We start from the raw sequence: 18,768 nt of genomic DNA on the forward strand, positions 1-18,768 counted from the left end.
CCTGGTAATTTTAGATCCTTTTATTCTTATTTTGTTGTAAAGCTGTTTTTGTCATCAATTCCCATGAATGAAAAGGGTCGAAGTAAAACAAGGCACATCAACCCCATGTAAATAACCAAGACACTCTCCTGTAGTTACCTTCCTCCCAGAGTTTTCCTTGTGGTCTTTGCATATAGGAACTGGTTCTTGAAAGAGGACATACCTCATTCTCTGCCCTCTTCGCACCATCTTCTGAATTATATTTCCTGAGGAAATCGCACTGACACTTTGTTCATTGGCCAACATCCAGAGAACAAACCCTTATTATATTGGATTCCATGTTGAAGTGGATGCTTATCGAACATCAGTATTTAGAATTTCTGTGGAGTCGGTAGCATTCACTGCACAGAGAATGAAAATGCCACAATGCCACACAGAAAAATGCTGCAATGCCACAAAAAAAATAGCTACTGGGACTGGTAACTGTACAGTTCTTAAGGGCAAACACCATAAAAAAACTGATTCATTCCAAAACATTTTAAGTTAAAAGGAGGATGAAACTTTTACTGGCTACATTTCTAATGCACTTTACAAACCAATGGAGATATCATGCTCTGCAGTGGATGGGGTGTATGTGGAGCTAACCCGTTCTAATTTATCACCATGAAGAGCTGGACATGGTTTGCAGAGGTAGATTGCAATGTCTTTTTGGAAAAAGGTATAAAGATATTTCCGAAATTTTTCACCAGCGAAGGCATAGATCAGGGGGTTGACACAACAGTGGAACATTGCAATCGCTTCTGTCACTTGGATTGCTAGCTCCAACTGACTGCTGCTCTTACAGTTATTTAGGGAAAATGAATCTTGAAAAGTGAACAGGAGAACAATGATGTTGTATGGTGCCCAGAAGAGAAAATAAACAATCATTAGGATAAAAATAAGCCTGACTGCCTTGTGTTTTTTCTCATTCCTACGTCTCAGTAATATTTTTATAATTTCTATGTAGCAGAAGATCATAATGACAAATGGAATGACAAGTCCCAGGATGTTCATCTTTAAAATCAGGAATTGCTTCCATTCTTTTTCATAATTTGATGGATAATGAGAGCTGCAAGTCCAGTGAGGACCTTCCTTTTGAACACTATGAAATATTAACCCTGGAAGAGAGGCTAATATTGCAACACCCCAAACGACAACACTTGTGAGGATGCCATAGGTAACTGTCCTAGCTTTTAAAGCAAACACTGCATGGACAATGGCCAGATATCTATCTATTGTCAAAAGTATTATGAAAAACATTCCACTGTAGAAGCCAGCATAATAGACCCCTGAAAGAATTTTACACATTGCATTTCCAAAATCCCACTCGTGTCCTGCGTAGTAAGCCCAAAATGGCAGGGAAAGAATAAAAAGCAAATCGGAAATTGCCAGATTCAGCAGATAGATGTCAGTCATGCTTCTCAGCCTCTTGTATTTTATCAGGATCAGGACAACTAGTGCATTGCCCACCAGGCCAAATATCAGCACCAAGGAGTACAGCGGGGGCAGAAACTGGGATGCAAATTGTTTGACGTCATTTGAACATGGTGCGGCATCATCCTGTTCATAGTAATACGTTGTTGTCTGTGTCTCCATCTCCGGTTCACTAGTAGAAGTGTTCATTTTGCCCTGGCCTAAGAATGAAGAAATGGATGATTATTTACAGAGTACTGTATAGAATCACAGTGAAACACAGGAATGAAATACATTGTATGGTATAATCATATGTTCATACAAGCCATTAAAATGTACTGTGCATGTTGATTTTCACTTCAGAATACCCTTTGCTCTAAGCAGGCAGGATAACAACTGCTGATGTTAAGATGTAAAAACAAAATTGCAGATCACGTTAACAAATAATATAGAATTAACTTACTCTTTAAACTTGCTAAATATTGTTTCCCACTTATACTATGTATGAGAAGTGTTTGTCTTCATTAAACCATGTGGCACCATAACACAGGTGAAAACTAATTGCTGACCGACTAATAGCAGAGGCAACTAGTTCAGAGCTGGGATGCTAGGAGGGGGGAGTAAGTGGTTTTCAGAAGTGTTAGAATGAACCAAAAAGAGACCAACAGAAAAGAAGAGAAAACAGTTAATATTTTTCAGCTTTCTGAACCACATTCAGATGTCACTAGCCCACATCAAAGCAATAAGCCATGAGTGTGTGCGCATTGGTAGGCTCTGGGTGCAGAACATCTAAGTAGCATTCCACAGGCAAAAATTTGCAAAATATTATTTGTTGAAAATTATTTGTCTACTTCTAATGCTTATTCTTTCAACAAGTTCTTAAATTTCTCACATAAAAGACTTCTCTGTACTTCCGTGTTCGGTTTCCATTGGTTCAGGAAAAAATAAGGGCCTGGCAGGGTCCATTTATCCCACTATGGCAATATAAAATGGCCTTAATATCAATGTACATTTATACCTAATTTTAGGGCACTTTATAGTACCAGAGTGGATTAAAGGGGCCCTTGTGTAAATTAAAATAAGGCCTATACTCTTTAGTTAAGAAAATTCTTCCTCTTTGTCTTTAAGGACTTATTTTCATTTATACCCAGGCCACTTTAAACTGCTATAGTCATGCAAAGGAGCCTTGAAGAAAGTGAGTATAAATATAATCTATTTTTTACTTTAAGGATCTTTTACATCATCAGAGCAATGTCAGGTGGCCTTTCTGTAAATGAGAATCAGGCTCTCTTTTTGTTCTTGTTTTTGTGATAATCTCCTTGTATACAACAAACAGCTGATTTACCTGTTAACTGGGAAAATGTGGAAAAAGGAAAGTGGACAACCAGAACCTATGCTGTGGGATGAAATGGCAAGTTTCACCTCTCTTGCAGTTCAGATCAAATCGAAACAATGAAAAATGTTTATATGTAGACTTTTAATGAAAACCGATCACTGTTCTCTACCATCCAAGGAATATTCATCATGTTGTGATCGGCTGCTAACCTGCAAGAGAATTCACAATATGTAAATTGATACTCAAACTCCTCCCTGAATGACATCTAATTATTTAAAGGAGTACTTGTGGCACCTTAGAGACTAACCAATTTATTTGAGCATAAGCTTTCGTGAAGTGGGCTGTAGCTCACGAAAGCTTATGCTCAAATAAATTGGTTGGTCTCTAAGGTGCCACAAGTCCTCCTTTTCTTTTTGCAAATACAGACTAACACGGCTGTTACTCTGAAACCCATCTAATTATTTAGAAACCATAATATTTTCTGTGCCATATTCTTGTATTTTAAATCTTTTGTTTAAAAAAATACTCTTACAATGTCCATTTTGAATGTATCCATAGTTAGAATTGATAATCTTGTTCTAATTACTGGATTCTGCTGACTAGATTAAAATGATCCAGTTGATTCAAGATTTTATTTCCTCTTATTGCAATGGCCTTTTGCCTGAACTCTAACATGTTATTTCTTCAGTATCAGAAATGTCTGTTCTCTGGGGTGTGAAAGTTGGTTGGAGTTAATGATTTAATAGATCTTTTCCATCAGTAACACCAGAGCTAGGTGTTTGCATTAGCAGCTGTTTGCAAATTATCTGTGAACAAGTTTTGCTATTTAAATATGCTTGTTATTGAAAAATTTTCAAAGGTTTTATACAAAATATTTCAGCCTATGGATTTCTCATGAATTATTCACTATGAGTATAGCTTTGAAGATTCATTATTTATAATTAAGTATTTGTACTGTGCAATTGATCACCTAAATCACATGATATTGTTTCCTCTCCTTGCTCAGATGATTGCAACTTTTATAAACAGGAGGGTTTGACTAATTCCTTTCCAGTGTGTACCGTGGTGTGGATGCATCTGCACGAGTTTCTGCGAACATTCTTGCAAACCAAATAACTCACACCAATGTTTACAGAAAACAAATTAAAAGGGTGCAAATACTGAGGAGTCTTTCATGGTTGAGCAAAGGCTACACACATTCTTGCCTTATAGCAGCACTCTTGGAAACTGTAGCGTTTTGAACAACTGTAATATATTTGTAAAAGGACAGACGTTTTGGGTGTGATGTTTGCCACCTCCTCTGCAATGACAGTTTCAGTGGAGGAGCAAAGCACACAAAACTCTTGGTGGTGATAGGTGATACTGCACAGATCTTTTGTTGTGTTTTTCCTGGCTAAGTTGGGATTCAGCTTTGTGACTGTACAGTGTTTCAGGAGGTGCTTTGCTGCCCAGTTCCCCAGTGACATTATGGCACCATCTGCGTGCATCAAGAGGAACTCTTCATTCAGTGCTTAATTCATGTCCCTCTCTCGCTGATGGTTAAATATTGTACAGCCTCTGGTTTGCTTGGCCTGTTTAACCAAAAATATATTACTTGCAGATAAATCCCACATTAAAAGAACATTAAGGCTGCAAAGTCTTGCACTGTAAAGTCAGGAAATGCCAGAATGAAGGTTGCCTGTTTGTTAATGCACTCAGAGCCCTAAGGTAGGTTTGTGACATACTGGGACACAATCCAGACTAATGAGTAGCTGTGTCACCTCACTCCTGCCTGCAACCTGGGATGCCCTTTTCAATACCTTGCTACTGTAGCCACTGAAACTGGACTGCTCACAAACAGCCACCAGCATGTAAGTCACTCAGAGGTATGTCTGTTTCTGCTGCAGCCAGTCAGCCACACCTTGGATCTTACCAGCTTTAAAGATTACCCCAGGCTGGCCCCAAAACACTCCCAGTCCCAGATTTCCCCCCAGAAATGTATGTCCTATACTGCCCAGTGCTCTCCAGTACAACTATATTGAGCCAATTATTCCTCTAAGGGAATAATATCCCAATTTATTACCTTAAATAGTTATCCAGACACGTCAATTTAAACACATTGGATTAGATAAAACAGTAAAACAAATGTATGAACTACAAAGAGAGAGATTTTAAGTGAGTACAAGTAATAAGGCATAAAACTCAGAAATGGTTACAAGAAAAATAAAGATAAAATGCTTACTGGTATCTACTTAAGAAACTATAATATACTTATCATTTAATATGTGGCTCCATGTTTTATTTATTGTGCACCATCCAAGCCCTGCAGTGAATACATAATTAATAATTTCCTAAGACTTTTTATGGTGCTCATCACTTGACAGTCTGAGTGCCTTGTAAACATCAGTAAGTTTATCTTCAAAACAGCCCTTTGAGGTAAAGGATATTATCCTCATTTTACAGAGGAGGAACTGAGACATAAAAAGATTAAGATAAAAAATGTCCACTAATTTTGTGTGCCGAATTTGAGATCTTTAGGGTTGATTTTTCAGACCATCTAGCTTTATGTAACACTTCAAAGCACAGTTCCCATTGACTTCAGTTGAAGTTGTGAGTGCTTAGCACTTCTACAGATCAGACCCTAGGGTCTCAAACTGGGTACCCAGAAAAAAAGGAACACACAATTAGTGACCTCTTGTGAAAAGTTTGGTTTATGTCACTTGTCAAGAGTCCCATAAGAACTCTGTGGCAGAACTGCCTGTAAGATATAATCAGAAGAACATTGTGAACATGCTTTTGTTCTCAATATGTCATTTCATTTCAGATGCTCCAGTGGTTCCTATTCTCATGATGCTTTACAACTGATGTTCATAATGTGAAATCCAGGATTGTTCTGTATGTAAGTCCAATGGACCCATTCAGGCTTCTTCATCCAGAGCTAGCCTACCATTCAAGAATAAGAAATCTGAGTTTTCATGAGTCTTAGTTCCTGAGCATGCTGATAAGATGAGTTTCCAGGGGCTCCATAACTGTGCTCACAGCTAAGTGGTTTTTGAGGGCCCTTTATGACTAAATTTGCTAATAGGGTGAGTTTTCAGAGTGCCCTGTGCCTGAGCTTGCTAATAGGAGTTTTCAGGGTCCCCTATATCTGAATTTGCTGTCAAGGGAAAAGGGTAAATTTTGAAGGTTGTCTGAGGAAGGGATTCACTAGTAGTAGGTGCTTTTCAAATATTTGTGCCAAACACTGCTCAGTGGTCAAAAGTTATGGCATGCCCCTACCCCCCAAATTAGTATGCTCCAACATTTTCTTATCTATCTATTTTTTTTTAAAAGAATTCCTTTGCCCCTTTGGTTTTCCCCACAACCAGCTGCAGTGATAATGAGAATGCGGGACAATCACCTCAAATGTCTCACTCCTCAATCTGCATTCATGGATGGCTGATGAGTTTCAAAGGGTTGGATGAATCTGCAAACATTCACCAGACTGAGATAACAGGTGTGAATAAGTTTTGAGACCCCACCTTTGTAGCTGAGGGGCTTCTACTGCTTCCAAGTAGAAATGCAGGATTGCGTGATCCAGAGCACTGAATGGCACATTAAGAGACTTAAGGTTCTGAGCCGGAGCCTAGTGAAGTCAATAGGAGCCTGTCCATTAACTTCAGTGAACTATATACTTCCTCTAAATGAAGAGGGGATACTTCTCTTGTAGCTTTTTGTGCTAAACTCTACCATAATCCATAACTGTTTTCCCACAATTGCAGCAGAATCAGACTCTCTTCTTCTCAATATGTGAAGAGGCTAATAGATGGCAGTCTCATGTAGCTTTTCTCTTATGACCTACTGTAATATCCCACATAGCACAAAAATCTAACAGCAAACAAACCAACAAAAACTGACATATGAAATGTTCTGCTTTTAGACTGCTGGTGTCAAAATTTGTTGTATGCAGTGTTCTTGTAGCTAAGTTAGTCCAGGATATTAGAGTGACAGACCTGAAGAAGAGCTTTGGGTTAGCTCAAAAGCTTGTCTGTCTCACCAACAGAAGTTGGTCCAATAAAATATATTACCTCATCCATCTTGTATCAAAATTTAGTAGAAGTGTTCGCTAATTCAGAATCCAATTTTGTCTGTCTCAGCATTTTATTGTACTTTGTGTACAGTCACTCTTACTTTAAAGTTGTCTACAAAAGAGACTGTACTGAGGCATGCAGGATAACCAGAGCCTGCCAGCCATGAAAAGAGATAAACCATTGAGAAGTGAAGGAGAAGGGGGAAAGATCAAATACTTGGTAGAAAGTTCCATCCCCCAACACCAATCTTAAAATCTGGGTGGAAAATTTCACTATGTGAAGACCCTGTTTAGTAGGGATGATAATGTCCATCTCTGAGGGACGTTTTGTGTTTAGAGATAGCTCTGTTGTGAGAATGTGTGGGTGACAGTTCCCCTTCTCTGGATTATGTAACCTTCATATGGTGGAGATTCAGAGGGTAAGTTTTCTGAGGAAATTTTGACAAAAGCAGAGCTCTAGTAAAAAGATCCTTCTCATAAGAACATAAGAACGGCCATACTGGGTCAGACCAAAGGTCCATCTAGCCCAGTATTCTGTCTTCTGACAGTGGCCAATGCCAGGTGCCCCGGGGGAATGAACAGAACCAGTAATCATCAAGTGATCCATTCCCTGTCGCTCATTCCCAGCTTCTGGAAAACAGACCCTAGGGACACCACCCTTGCCCATCCTGGCTAATAGCCATTGATGGAGCTAACCTCCATGAATTTGTCTAGTTCTTTTTTGAACCCTGTTGTAGTCTTGGCCTTCACAACATCCTCTGGCAAAGAGTTCCACAGGTTGACTATACATTGTGTGAAGAAATACTTCCTTTTGTTTGTTTTAAACCTGCTGCCTATTAATTTCATTTGGTGACCCCTGTTTCTTGTGTTATGAGAAGGAGTAAATAACACTTCCTTATTTAATTTTTCCACACCACTTAAGATTTTATAGACCTCAATCATATCCCCTCTTAGTCATCTCTTTTCCAAGCTGAAAAGTTCCAGTCTTATTAATCTCTCCTCATACGGAAGCCGTTCCATACCCCTAATCATTTTTGTTTCCCTTTTCTCTCAAACACTATCTCCAAGGCTAAATCACAACTGCTTCTATCTTATGGGCAAATCAAGTGTGGGTGAGTAGACAAGCACATGCAATAAAGCAGTGGTTTTCAACCTGTGGTCCGCAGACTATGTCTAAGATTTTCCTCCATTTGAAATTTTTAGGGGTCCGCAAATGAAAAAAGGTTGAAAACCTCTGCGATAAAGTATCAACTTTTTGCAATTAGTATAAAACTAGAAATGTATTCTCTAAAAGACCAGCAGGAAATTCATTCCTCTCATCCACACAGAGATTCCTAGTTAAGAATGATTCCAAGGAGTAGGATCTTCTATACAATTTGCAAAGGAAATCACTATTTGCATGTATTTTTTAAGAAATTGAGTCTAATAATTATTTCTGCTTGTGTATATTCAGAGCAGAAGAGTGTTCAGCTCTTGAAAAGAGGTCTGTCTGCTTCTCACTTAACAGTAACCCAGGGATATTTTAGGCATCTTTAGGAAATGCTGCCTGCAGAATGATCCCCAAAGAAACCCACATTTCGCACAGTAGGTTCCCATAGGCTTTTTGGGGGATGGTTCTACAGAGGACAGCTATCTTCTTGGCTTCTTCCCCTCCTGCTCTCCACCCACCTGCTGAAACTGGGGAAGCTTGCAGGGTACTTTTTGCTGTGGGAGTAAAGTGTGGATTATGTTGTTGTTGTTCCTCTTCCCAAAGACCTTCCATACATACAGGCCAGTTTTGCTGGGTATTGTTGCAGTTTCTGGCCTGTCTGTGCACATGGTGGGTAGCTAGATGGTTTAGAATTCAATTTAATTAAAGCTTCAGACTTTAGCCCTGGTCTACACTATGAGTTTAGGTCGAATTTAGCAGCATTAGATCGATTTAACCCTGCACCTGTCCACACGACGAAGCCATTTTTGTCAACTTAAAGGGCTCTTAAAATCGATTTCTGTACTCCTCCCCGATGAGGGGATTAGCACCGAAATTGACATCGCCAGGTCGAATTTGGGGTAGTGTGGATGCAACAGTATTGGCCTTGGGGAGCTATCCCAGAGTGCTCCATTGTGACCGCTTTGGACAGCACTTTCAACTCAGATGCACTAGCCAGGTACACAGGAAAAGCACTGGGAACTTTTGAATTTCATTTCCTGTTTGGCCAGCGTGGCGAGGTCATCAGCAGAGGTGACCATGCAGAGCTCATCAGCACAGGTGACCATGCAGTCCCAGAATCGCAAAAGAGTTCCAGCATGGACCAAACGGGAGGTATTGGATCTGATCGCTGTATGGGGAGACGAATCTGTGCAATCAGAACTCTGTTCCAAAAGATGAAATGCCAAAATATTTGAAAAAATCTCCAAGGGCATGAAGGACAGAGGCTATAACAGGTACCCGCAGCAGTGCCATGTGAAACTTAAGGAGCTCAGGCAAGCCTACCAAAAATCCAAAGAGGCAAACAGCTGCTCCGGGTCAGACCCCCAGACATGCCACTTCTATGATGAGCTGCATGCCATTCTAGGTGGTGCCCCTACCACTACCCCACCCCTGTACATGGACTCCTGCAAGGGGAGAGTCGCACGCAACGGGGATGAGGACTTTGGGGAAGAGGAAGATGATGAGGAGGAGGAGGATGAAACTGTTCTTCCCAACAGCCAGGAACTGTTTATCACCCTGGAGCCAATACCCTCCCAGCGCTCCCAAGGTGGGCTCCCAGACCTTGAAGGCAGAGACGGTACCTCTGGTGAGTGTACCTTTGTAAATATAACACATGGTTTAAAAGCAAGCATGTTTAATGATTAATTTGCCCTGAAGACTTGGGATGCATTTGTGGCCAGTACAGCTACTGAAAAAGTCTGTTAACGTGTCTGGGGATGGAGCGGAAATCCTCCAGGGACATCTCAGTGAAGCTCTCCTGGATGTACTCCCAAAGCCTTTGCAAAAGGTTTCTGGGGAAGACAGCCTTATTCTATCTTCCATGGTAGGACACTTTACTACGCCAGGCCAGTAGCACATAGTCTGGAATCATTGCATAACAAAGCATGGCAGCATATGGTCCCAGTGTTTGCTGGCATTCAAGCAACATCCATTCTTTATCTCTCTGTGTTATCCTCAGGAAAGTGATATCATTCATGGTCACCTGGTTGAAATAGGGACATTTTATTAAGGGGACAATCAGAGATGGCCATTCCTGCTGGGCTGTTTGCCTGTGGCTGAAAAGAAATCATGCCCACTGTTAGCCATGTGGTGGGGGGAGGGGTGAAGCGATCATCCCAGAGAATTGGTGCTGGGAGGGACCTTGTACCGAAAGCATATGTGCTATGTAATGTTAACAGCTTGGTTCACCGTGAAAGAGTCTACCCATTGTTCTCTAAAATGTGTCTTTTTAAATACTACTCTCCCTTTTTTTCCTCCCATAGCTTCAAATGTTTCAATGCTCCCCCATCATCTCCATCCCAGAGGCTAGCACAGATAAGAAGGTGAAAAAAATGCACTTGTGATTAAATGTTCTCTGAGCTCATGAAGTCCTCCCGCACTGAAAGAGCTAAGCAGAATGTGTGGAGGCAAGCAATGTCAGAGTCCAGGAAAGCACAAAATGAATGCAAGGACAGGAGGGACGCATGTGAGGAGAGGTGGCGGGAGCAACAGGAGAGGTGGTGGCAGCATGATGAGAGGAGGCAGGATGCAATGCTGAGGCTACTGGAGGATCAAACGGATATGCTCCGGCATATGGTTGACCTGCAGGAAAGGCAGCAGGAGCACAGACCGCCACTGCAGCCCCTGTGTAACCAACTGCCCTCCTCCCCAAGTTCCATATCCTCCTCACCCAGACACCCAAGAATGTGGGGGGGGGGGCCCTCCAGGCACCGAACCACTCCACCCCCTGGCATTCAAGAAGTTTTGAAGTGCAGTGTGGCCTTATCCTTCCCTTCTCTCCTCCTCTACTACCCCACACAGTGCATCCCTCCTCCCCCACCCCTTCTGGGCTACCTTGGCAGTTATCCCCCTATTTGTGTGAGAAATTAATAAAGAATGCATGAATTTGAAACAACAATGACTTTATTGCCTCTGCAAGCGGTGATCAAAGGCAGGAGGGGAGGGCGGTTGGCTTACAAGGAAGTAGAGTGAACCAAGGGGGCAGGTTTTCATCAAGGAGAAACAAACAGAACTGTCACACTGTAGCCTGGCCAGTCATGAAACTGGTTTTCAAAGCTTCTCTGATGTGCAGCATGCCCTGCTGTGCTCTTCTAACCACCCTGGTGTCTGGCTGCGCGTAATCAGCAGCCAGGTGATTTGCCTCAACCTCCCACCTTGCCATAAATGTCTCCCCCTTACTCTCACAGATATTGTGGAGCGCACAGCAAGCAGTAATAATAATGGGAATATTGGTTTCACTGAGGTCTAACCGAGTCAGTAAACTGCACCAGCGTGCTTTTAAACGTCCAAATGCACATTCTACCACCATTCTGCACTTGCTCAGCCTGTAGTTGAACAGCTCCTGACTACTGTCCAGGCTGCCTGAGTATGGCTTCATGAGCCATGGCATTAAGGGGTAGGCTGGGTCCCCAAGGATAACTATAGGCATTCCAACATCCCCAACGGTTATTTTCTGGTCTGGAAAGTAAGTCCCTTCCTGTAGCTGTTCAAACAGACCAGAGTTCCTGAAGATGCGAGCATCATGTACCTTCCCCAGCCATCCCACGTTGATGTTGGTGAAACGTCCCTTGTGATCCACCAGTGCTTGCAGCACCATTGAAAAGTACCCCTTTCGGTTTATGTACTGGCTGCCAAGGTGGTCCAGTCCCAAGATAGGGATATGCGTTCAGTCTATTGCCCCACCACAGTTAGGGAACCCCATTGCAGCAAACCCATCCTCTATGACCTGCACATTTCCCAGAGTCACTACCCTTGATAGCAGCACCTCAGTGATTGCGTTGGCTACTTGGATCACAGCAGCCCCCACAGTAGATTTGCCCGCTCTAAATTGATTCCCGACTGACCGGTAGCTGTCTGGCATTGCAAGCTTCCAGAGAGCTATCGCCACTCGCTTGTGAACTGTGAGGGCTGCTCTTATCTTGGTATTCCTGCACTTCAGGGCAGGGGAAAGCAAGTCACAAAGTTCCATGAAAGTGCCCTTACGCATGCGAAAGTTTTGCAGCCACTGGGAATTGTCCCAGACCTGCAACACTATGGGGTCCCACCAGTCTGTGCTTGTTTGCTGAGCCCAGAATTGGCATTCCATGGCATGAGCCTGCCCCATTGCCACCAGGATGTCCAAATTGCCGGGGCCCGTACTTTGAGAGAAGTCTGTGTCCATGTCCTCATCACTCTCGTCACTATGCTGCTGTCGCCTCCTCACCTGCTTTTGCAGGTTCTGGTTCTGCACATACTGCAGGATAATGAATGAGGTGTTTACAATGCTCATAACTGCCGTGGTGATCTGAGTGGGCTCCATGCTTGCTGTAGTATGCATCTGCAGGAGAGCAGAGTTGCAGCGGAAGCGGTGGCTGACAACGGATGCCATGAGAATAGATATTTATAGAGAATGACAAGAGGACCTGAGATGTGGATTCATGACAGCAGGAGAGCAGAGTGGCAGCGGAAGCAGTGGTTCAATGACGATGGTTAGCAGTCCTATTGCACCATCTGCTAAAAGCAGTATGGCGGCCGCACGGAAAAAAGGCGCAAAATGATTGTCTGCCATTGCTTTCACGGAGGGAGGGGCGACTGACGACATATACCCAAAACAACCCGCAACTATGTTTTTGCCCCATCATGCGTTGGGAGCTTAACCCAGAATTCCAATGGGCAGCAGAGAGTGTGGGAACTGTGGGATCGCTACGCACAGTGCAACACTCCAAAAGTCGATGCTTGCCTCGGTACTGTGGACGCACTCCACCGATCTAATGCGCTTAGTGGGGACACACACAATCGACTGCATAAAATCACTTCCTAAAAAAATCAACTTCTATAAATTTGACCTAATTTCATAGTGTAGACATACCCTTAGAGAAGGGGTGCTGTCACCAGCTCTTACCCCTTCAAGGCCTGGAAACATCCTTGCACTCAGCATTTTCAAAAGTTTCAGAAGCTACAACTCTGTAGTTTGGCTTTCACTGTGTCTACTTCCAATTGATTTGTCATCTTGTCATGTGGAATTCATTAACAAAAATACTCTTTCAGCATCTTCTTCGCTACATGAAATAGAAAGTATGTAAGAACCTAGGGTTTTTTTCTCAAATTCTTGAAGTTTCTGCTTCTAGTTGGGTTTGTCATCTTGAAAATCAAAGTATTTCTCTTCAGTACTTGTGCAGTCTAGAAACTCAGGAGACAAAATGACTTTAGATTGTACAAAATTCTTCACATAACTCATCCATGTCAGTAACTTTATCAGTTTTGCATGCTTCAGCTTCAGCAAATTTTTCAAAGGAACACTTTTGCCAATAAGGCAGTTTCTTGTGCACATTGTTTTCACTGAGGTTATATCTGTTTTGTAAATAATTTTGAGCTAGCTGATAAAAAAAAGCAGAACCCCTGTTTCTCACTTCCTTCATTCACTTTCACTGAGTTTCTTTAGTTTGAAAGTCACAACATAACACAAATGTTTTCATTTATTCTGCATTCTAGTTTCTTGTCTACACTAGATATCAATTTGAACAATGACGTTACTGTGAATGAGTTTGACTTCAGAGCTTTAGTAGTGTCTGTGAATATTTTTAGAGCACGGCTCAAGAAGAAACAGTACAGTTCAGCAATTTCATTCCAAAACTATCCCATATTACTCTAGGACATTCATCTGTCTCCAAAGATAGAAAGTGACTTGTAAGCTCTTTCCAACACATTGCTACTGAGTTAATAGCAAGTACAAGTGACAGCCAACGTGTGACTACATGACATAGAATTTTACTGTGTTCTACCCCAGCAAATTCACAAAACTCTTTAAGCTGATGAATTCTTAGTGAGTGAATGCTAAAATGGCTGTAAACTTTTAAAACTAGGTTTTGTACATCAATGTTGAGTTTGGTTACTGCACATCTTGTGCTGTTGTGTGTGAAGACCTAAACAATGGACAGCAAGAAGATCATGGTTTTTCTCTTTCTATTTTTGTAAAACACTGTTAAATATAGAAAAATTAACACTTGTGCTGTCTGTTTGGTATAGCATGGTATGGTGCTGTATGACTAGCAGATATTTCCCAAGTTGTTCATTTGGAGAAGCAAGAGGGGCTCAGAATTGCAGCTCTGACTGACTCAGTTATGTCATCACAGCTCATTGCTCAAGGAGCATGCTACGTTTGAAACTAAGTTGATTTAAATCTCCAAAGGTGGTTTGTTCAAAACCTCCTCACAGGAGTCAGTGAGAGTGAATGCTGCAAAACTACAAGAGAACGAGCCATATCAGAGGGTGGAGTTTCCCTCATCAGCAGTGCTAGCTCACAGAACAAAAACACACACCCAAGTTTTCCTTCCCTTTTCAGGGTCCAAATACAAGGCTTTCCCTTGCCAATGGATAAACAGGTAAAAAAAGTGGAGGTCCCCCCCTTTAACAGGCTATGGTGTTCTTTGATTTAAGCTGCAATGTTCACATGACTGGTGATTTGGATGAGGTCTAGTGGTGGGGGAAGAATTTACCTTTAGCAACTCTTAATCGTTATTGTGGTTAAGTCTGTCAAGGGTAGCTAGAGCTTTGCACAGATGCAGTTTCAGATGCAGTTTGTGTAAGCCCCAAATCTAAATGAAATCAAATACTGAGCCACCCTCTTCGCAGGCATTGGAAGGGAGTTGCTGATTGGTTCCTCCCAGCAGGCATGGCTCAATATCTCTGCCCTGGATTTAACGGAGTAACTCTCTGGGCAGAAGGAACACTGAGACTCTCCGCAGGGAAACCCCTAGTACCTCAGTCCTGACCTGCAGCATGTCCTGCTGTTCTACTCCTGGGTTCCCTTACAGCTCTGCCACTGCCCATTAATCCTGACCTGCAGCTCGTACTGCTACTCCAAAACTGTACCTCTCCTGAAGAGCAGTTGTGCCAGCCAACCTTGGAGAGAAAGCAAGGGTTCACCAGCCAACCTTGGAGAGAAAGCAAGGGTTCACCCTTCTCTTGCTCTATTTGAGTTATCAACTAAGTCACACACTTTGTATCTTATGTAGGCCAAGCATGTTCACCCACTAAGGGCTCCACACATCACTCCATTCACCACCCTGAAATTCCTCGTGTGCCACCCTCCCATCCCCAGGGCTGACTGTAAGTGTTTTGTTGCTCAGGGAGATAAATGTTTTCAGTGCCTCTACACAAGGCACACATGCAGTCATACAAATCTTGTTTATTTGGCACCTCCAAATGTTGGTGCCCAGGATGGCTGCCTTGACCATCTACCCCTAAAGCTGGCCCTGCCCATCCCCCTCTATTTCCAGGACTCCCTACAGCTCCCCAAATTTCCCTCTGCCAAGGGTTCTATGTGCCCCCCTTCTCCCTTCCCTCTCTTTCACACCTTCCCACCCACCAGGGGTTCTGTGTGCCATGCCACCTTCCCACAGACAAGGTCCTTCAATCCCCCCATCAGGGGTTCTGTGCCCCCAATCTTCCCTTTTTCAAATACCCCCTTCACTCCCATGCTACAGGCCCTGTCTGCCCCCCATTCTCATCCTTAAAGCCAATGCTAGGGGATTATGGGACTCCTTCCCCTCCCATACCAGGGACTATGTGCACTCCCCTATTTCCCTCTCCCTCCACTCCATTATTTGTCTTCTTTTTGTCTGTGAGAGGACAAGTAGAGATGAGATATTGTTTTATTCAGAAAGTGTTAATGGGTGTCCACCAACCAGTTGTTTGGTCTACAGCCAGTTGCAGAAGTGCTTGAAGCCATGGATCTGCTAAACAGCAGGGGTTCCATGTGTCCCTCATTCCCCCCCCCCCCCCAGCCCTTTCAGTTTTCTGATTTTCCCAAAAACCAACAGAGAGCTCTGACCATTGATGCCTAGAACATTCCCTGAAATTTTGCAAGTGATCAGATGTGGAGCTCAAAAGTTATAGTGTTACAGACAGAATGCTTTTAAGTTGAGTATAATGCCAATAAAACCCAAGGAAATGGAGTAAGTGTGAACTACATTCTGTTCAGAAATTATTACTCCATTTTCTAAGGTATAATCCAAGCCCAAAGGCAAGTCTTCCCCTTCCTAGAATTTAATAAACACAACACAGTCTTTTCTAGAGGTCAATCTTCCTTTGGATAATACTGGCCTCTTCCTTCCTATACATGACAGCTGAGCCCTGAACACTGAGACCCAGCTGCATCTGCTCTCAAATCACTTACCTCTTGCCAGTATGGTTCCATATCCCTAAAGATTTGTCAGGAAAATGATAGGTTTGGCCCTACCTGGATGAAACCTGGCTTTGCTCTCTGGGGACTTCCAAGACCCAGATGCTTTATATTCCTCACTAAAAGCAAAATGACATTCTTGCAAAAATTGCAAGTTCCTGAGCCTTTTTTTGCTGCTAAATACAAATAGTTGATTTAAAGGATCACAATCAAAAGATCATGTTTGTCCTTACATTGTAGCTTCCCATTTAAAAAAGTGGAACATTAACTATCAGTATAGCAAGACCACACAATATTTATTCCACACACAGACAAGATGCTAGCTGTAACCGACCTTCCAAAAATGCATTGTTTTGGCATCAACGTGTCCTATATTCTCAACATATTCAGAAAAACACATGTATAATACTTTTTTCCCTGTAGCAGAGGTGCCCGTGAAAGCATTGTACAAACATTGATGAATTAAGCTTCACAATACAGTGGAACCTCAGAGTTACAAACACATCGGGAATGGAGGTTGTTCGTAATTCTGAACAAAACGTTACAGTTGTTCTTTCAAAAATTTACATCTGAACATTGACTTAATACAGCTTTGAAACTTTACTATGCAGAAGAAAAATGGTGCTTTTAATCATCTTAATTTAAATGCAACAAGTACAGAAACAGTTTCCTTACCTTGTCAAATCTTTTTTTTTAAACTTTCCCTTTTTTAGTAGTTTATGTTTAACACAGAACTGTACTGTGTTATTTGCTGCTTTTTTGTCTCTGCTGCTGCTTGATTGTGTACTTCCAGTTCCAAATGAGGTGCGTGGTTGACCAGTCAGCTCGTAACTCTGGTGTTCGTAACTCTGAGGTTCTACCGTAGCACAGTGAGTAAGACAAACCAGGGCACAAAGAGATGAAGTGAATTCCTCAAGGTCACCAAGCAAGTCTGTGACAGAGGTGGTAATAGGACTCAGCACTCCAGAGGCCAGTCCTGTGCTTTAATTACTTGGCTCTACTTCCTCCCATATGACTGATTCAAAGAAAATCAGATTGAGCAATTCAAACAGGCTAGAGAATTTAACAGCTCCTGCAGTCACAACCCTTTCAGAGTGGGATGATATATATAAAAAGTGGGATAATGCTCAATACCAGAGATTTGCTATCCTGGGGTTCACAGCCAGATGTCAGAGGGTCATGACCACCCTGCCCTTCCTATTTTGCTAAATGGGGAAGGTGGGTCTCAGTACCAAAAAGGAGGCAAACCACTGCTCTATCCTATATAACTACAACTGATAATTTACAATGGAATTGCACATGATAATGAAAGCAGGGCTTACACCAAGTGTTTGTACTGCAAGTTCCAGTGCAGTTTTTCTGGACCACTCCTGCCACAGATTTTAATTCTCTCTAAGCAGTAGAAAGCCTCTTTACATGTGGTGATAAGATGTTAAATGGTACAGCTTCAGCATAGTGCAATAGGAGTTGCAAGCTCAGCTCATGGCATGCAATAAAACTGACACCCTCTAGATCAGCTATGAAGGGTTTTATGTTTAATGTGCTCGTGTTCTTAGATGAAGCCATCTTCAAATCAAAGTTTTCCAGAAACTGTTTCAAAACCAAAATCCGGAGTTGTTTTTAATATAATGTTTGTCAGAGATTTTTCAACAAGACTGCTCCTGTTTGTCCTGATAGCTTTGGTCAGCATCTCATTCCACTGCATTCCCAACTAGCTCAATCCCTATCTTGTTTCCTACCCAGTTTCCTGCTCAAATGGTTCTGAAAGACTGCATCCCTTGCTTCATTACACCATCATTCATGTTAATTCTTAATCATTTACTATACCTTTTCATACATGAGGGAGAGAGAGAAAGAAAAAGAGAGAGAGAGAGAGAGAGAGAGAGAGAGAGAAGATAGTCACTGATTTACCAAGCTTCTTATGGAAGATAACTGTGTCTCTGTTTTTGTGACCAGTAGGGTGATTAACCCTGTCTACTTCTTCAGAAACTAGGAAACATGGAGCTTCCTGTGTCAAGAGAACTCTGCTGCATCTCAGATGTTTTGTAAGCATTATTACAATAAGTGAAGGAGCAGTTCTTCTTTTCTAAAAATGGACCTTCAACAACCAGTTCCATCTAGAACTTAATGGAGACCTTACAGTGCTGAATTTTGAGAGTGCATCCTGCAGATACACTAGCCCAGATACTGTGCCACGACTGGATTGTGAACAGTCAGACTTAGTAGACAGAGCATGAGTCAGGTCAAGTTGGGTACCAGAGGGTCAGATACCGAGACAGGCCAGAGGACAAACCAAGAGTCAGGTATCAGGAGGCAGGCAGGGTCAGAAGCCAGAGTCTGGGATCTTTCACACAGAGGGTCTGATGCAAGGCAGTCTGCACTGTTGCTCAGACAACTCTCTATCATGGCTTCCTGGCTTATGAACCAGTGCCAGCCAATCAGTGGGCTGCAAGAAGCTGCCACTCAGGTCCAGCTGAGCATTACTTCCTGCTGGGCCCAGCCTCACAGGGTCCTCCCACGGGAGCCTAGCTTAAGTCTTTTGAGGTGATGTTGAGATGTCAGTGGCCCATGGTCCCCAGTTCTAGTCCTGTAGGTTCTTA

General features: G+C 42.4%; 1 protein-coding gene across 2 annotated transcripts; it reads right to left on the minus strand.

Moving 5' to 3' along the window:
* Nucleotides 1-458: 458 nt before the first annotated feature.
* LOC140906022 (C-C chemokine receptor type 5-like) lies at nucleotides 459-17,127 on the minus strand. Of its 2 annotated transcripts, XM_073329518.1 has the most exons (4): nucleotides 16,844-17,127; nucleotides 4,989-5,069; nucleotides 2,777-2,976; nucleotides 459-1,652 (listed from the first exon to the last, which is right to left on the minus strand). In XM_073329518.1, exon 4 carries the CDS (start codon nucleotides 1,639-1,641, stop codon nucleotides 568-570), a length of 1,074 nt encoding a protein of 357 aa, XP_073185619.1. In that variant the 5' UTR covers nucleotides 1,642-1,652; nucleotides 2,777-2,976; nucleotides 4,989-5,069; nucleotides 16,844-17,127; the 3' UTR covers nucleotides 459-567. The 2 variants fall into 2 exon arrangements, with proteins under 2 accessions (XP_073185619.1, XP_073185620.1); XM_073329519.1 differs by lacking the exons at nucleotides 2,777-2,976; nucleotides 4,989-5,069.
* Nucleotides 17,128-18,768: the final 1,641 nt, after the last annotated feature.

Source organism: Lepidochelys kempii, chromosome 2, assembly GCF_965140265.1.
Source record: "Lepidochelys kempii isolate rLepKem1 chromosome 2, rLepKem1.hap2, whole genome shotgun sequence".
Taxonomy (NCBI): Eukaryota; Metazoa; Chordata; order Testudines; family Cheloniidae; genus Lepidochelys; species Lepidochelys kempii.

Bases quoted from the DNA above. Each gene is read 5' to 3' on its own strand.
- LOC140906022 (XM_073329519.1), bottom strand. From the start codon at position 1,641: ATGAACACTTCTACTAGTGAACCGGAGATGGAGACACAGACAACAACG.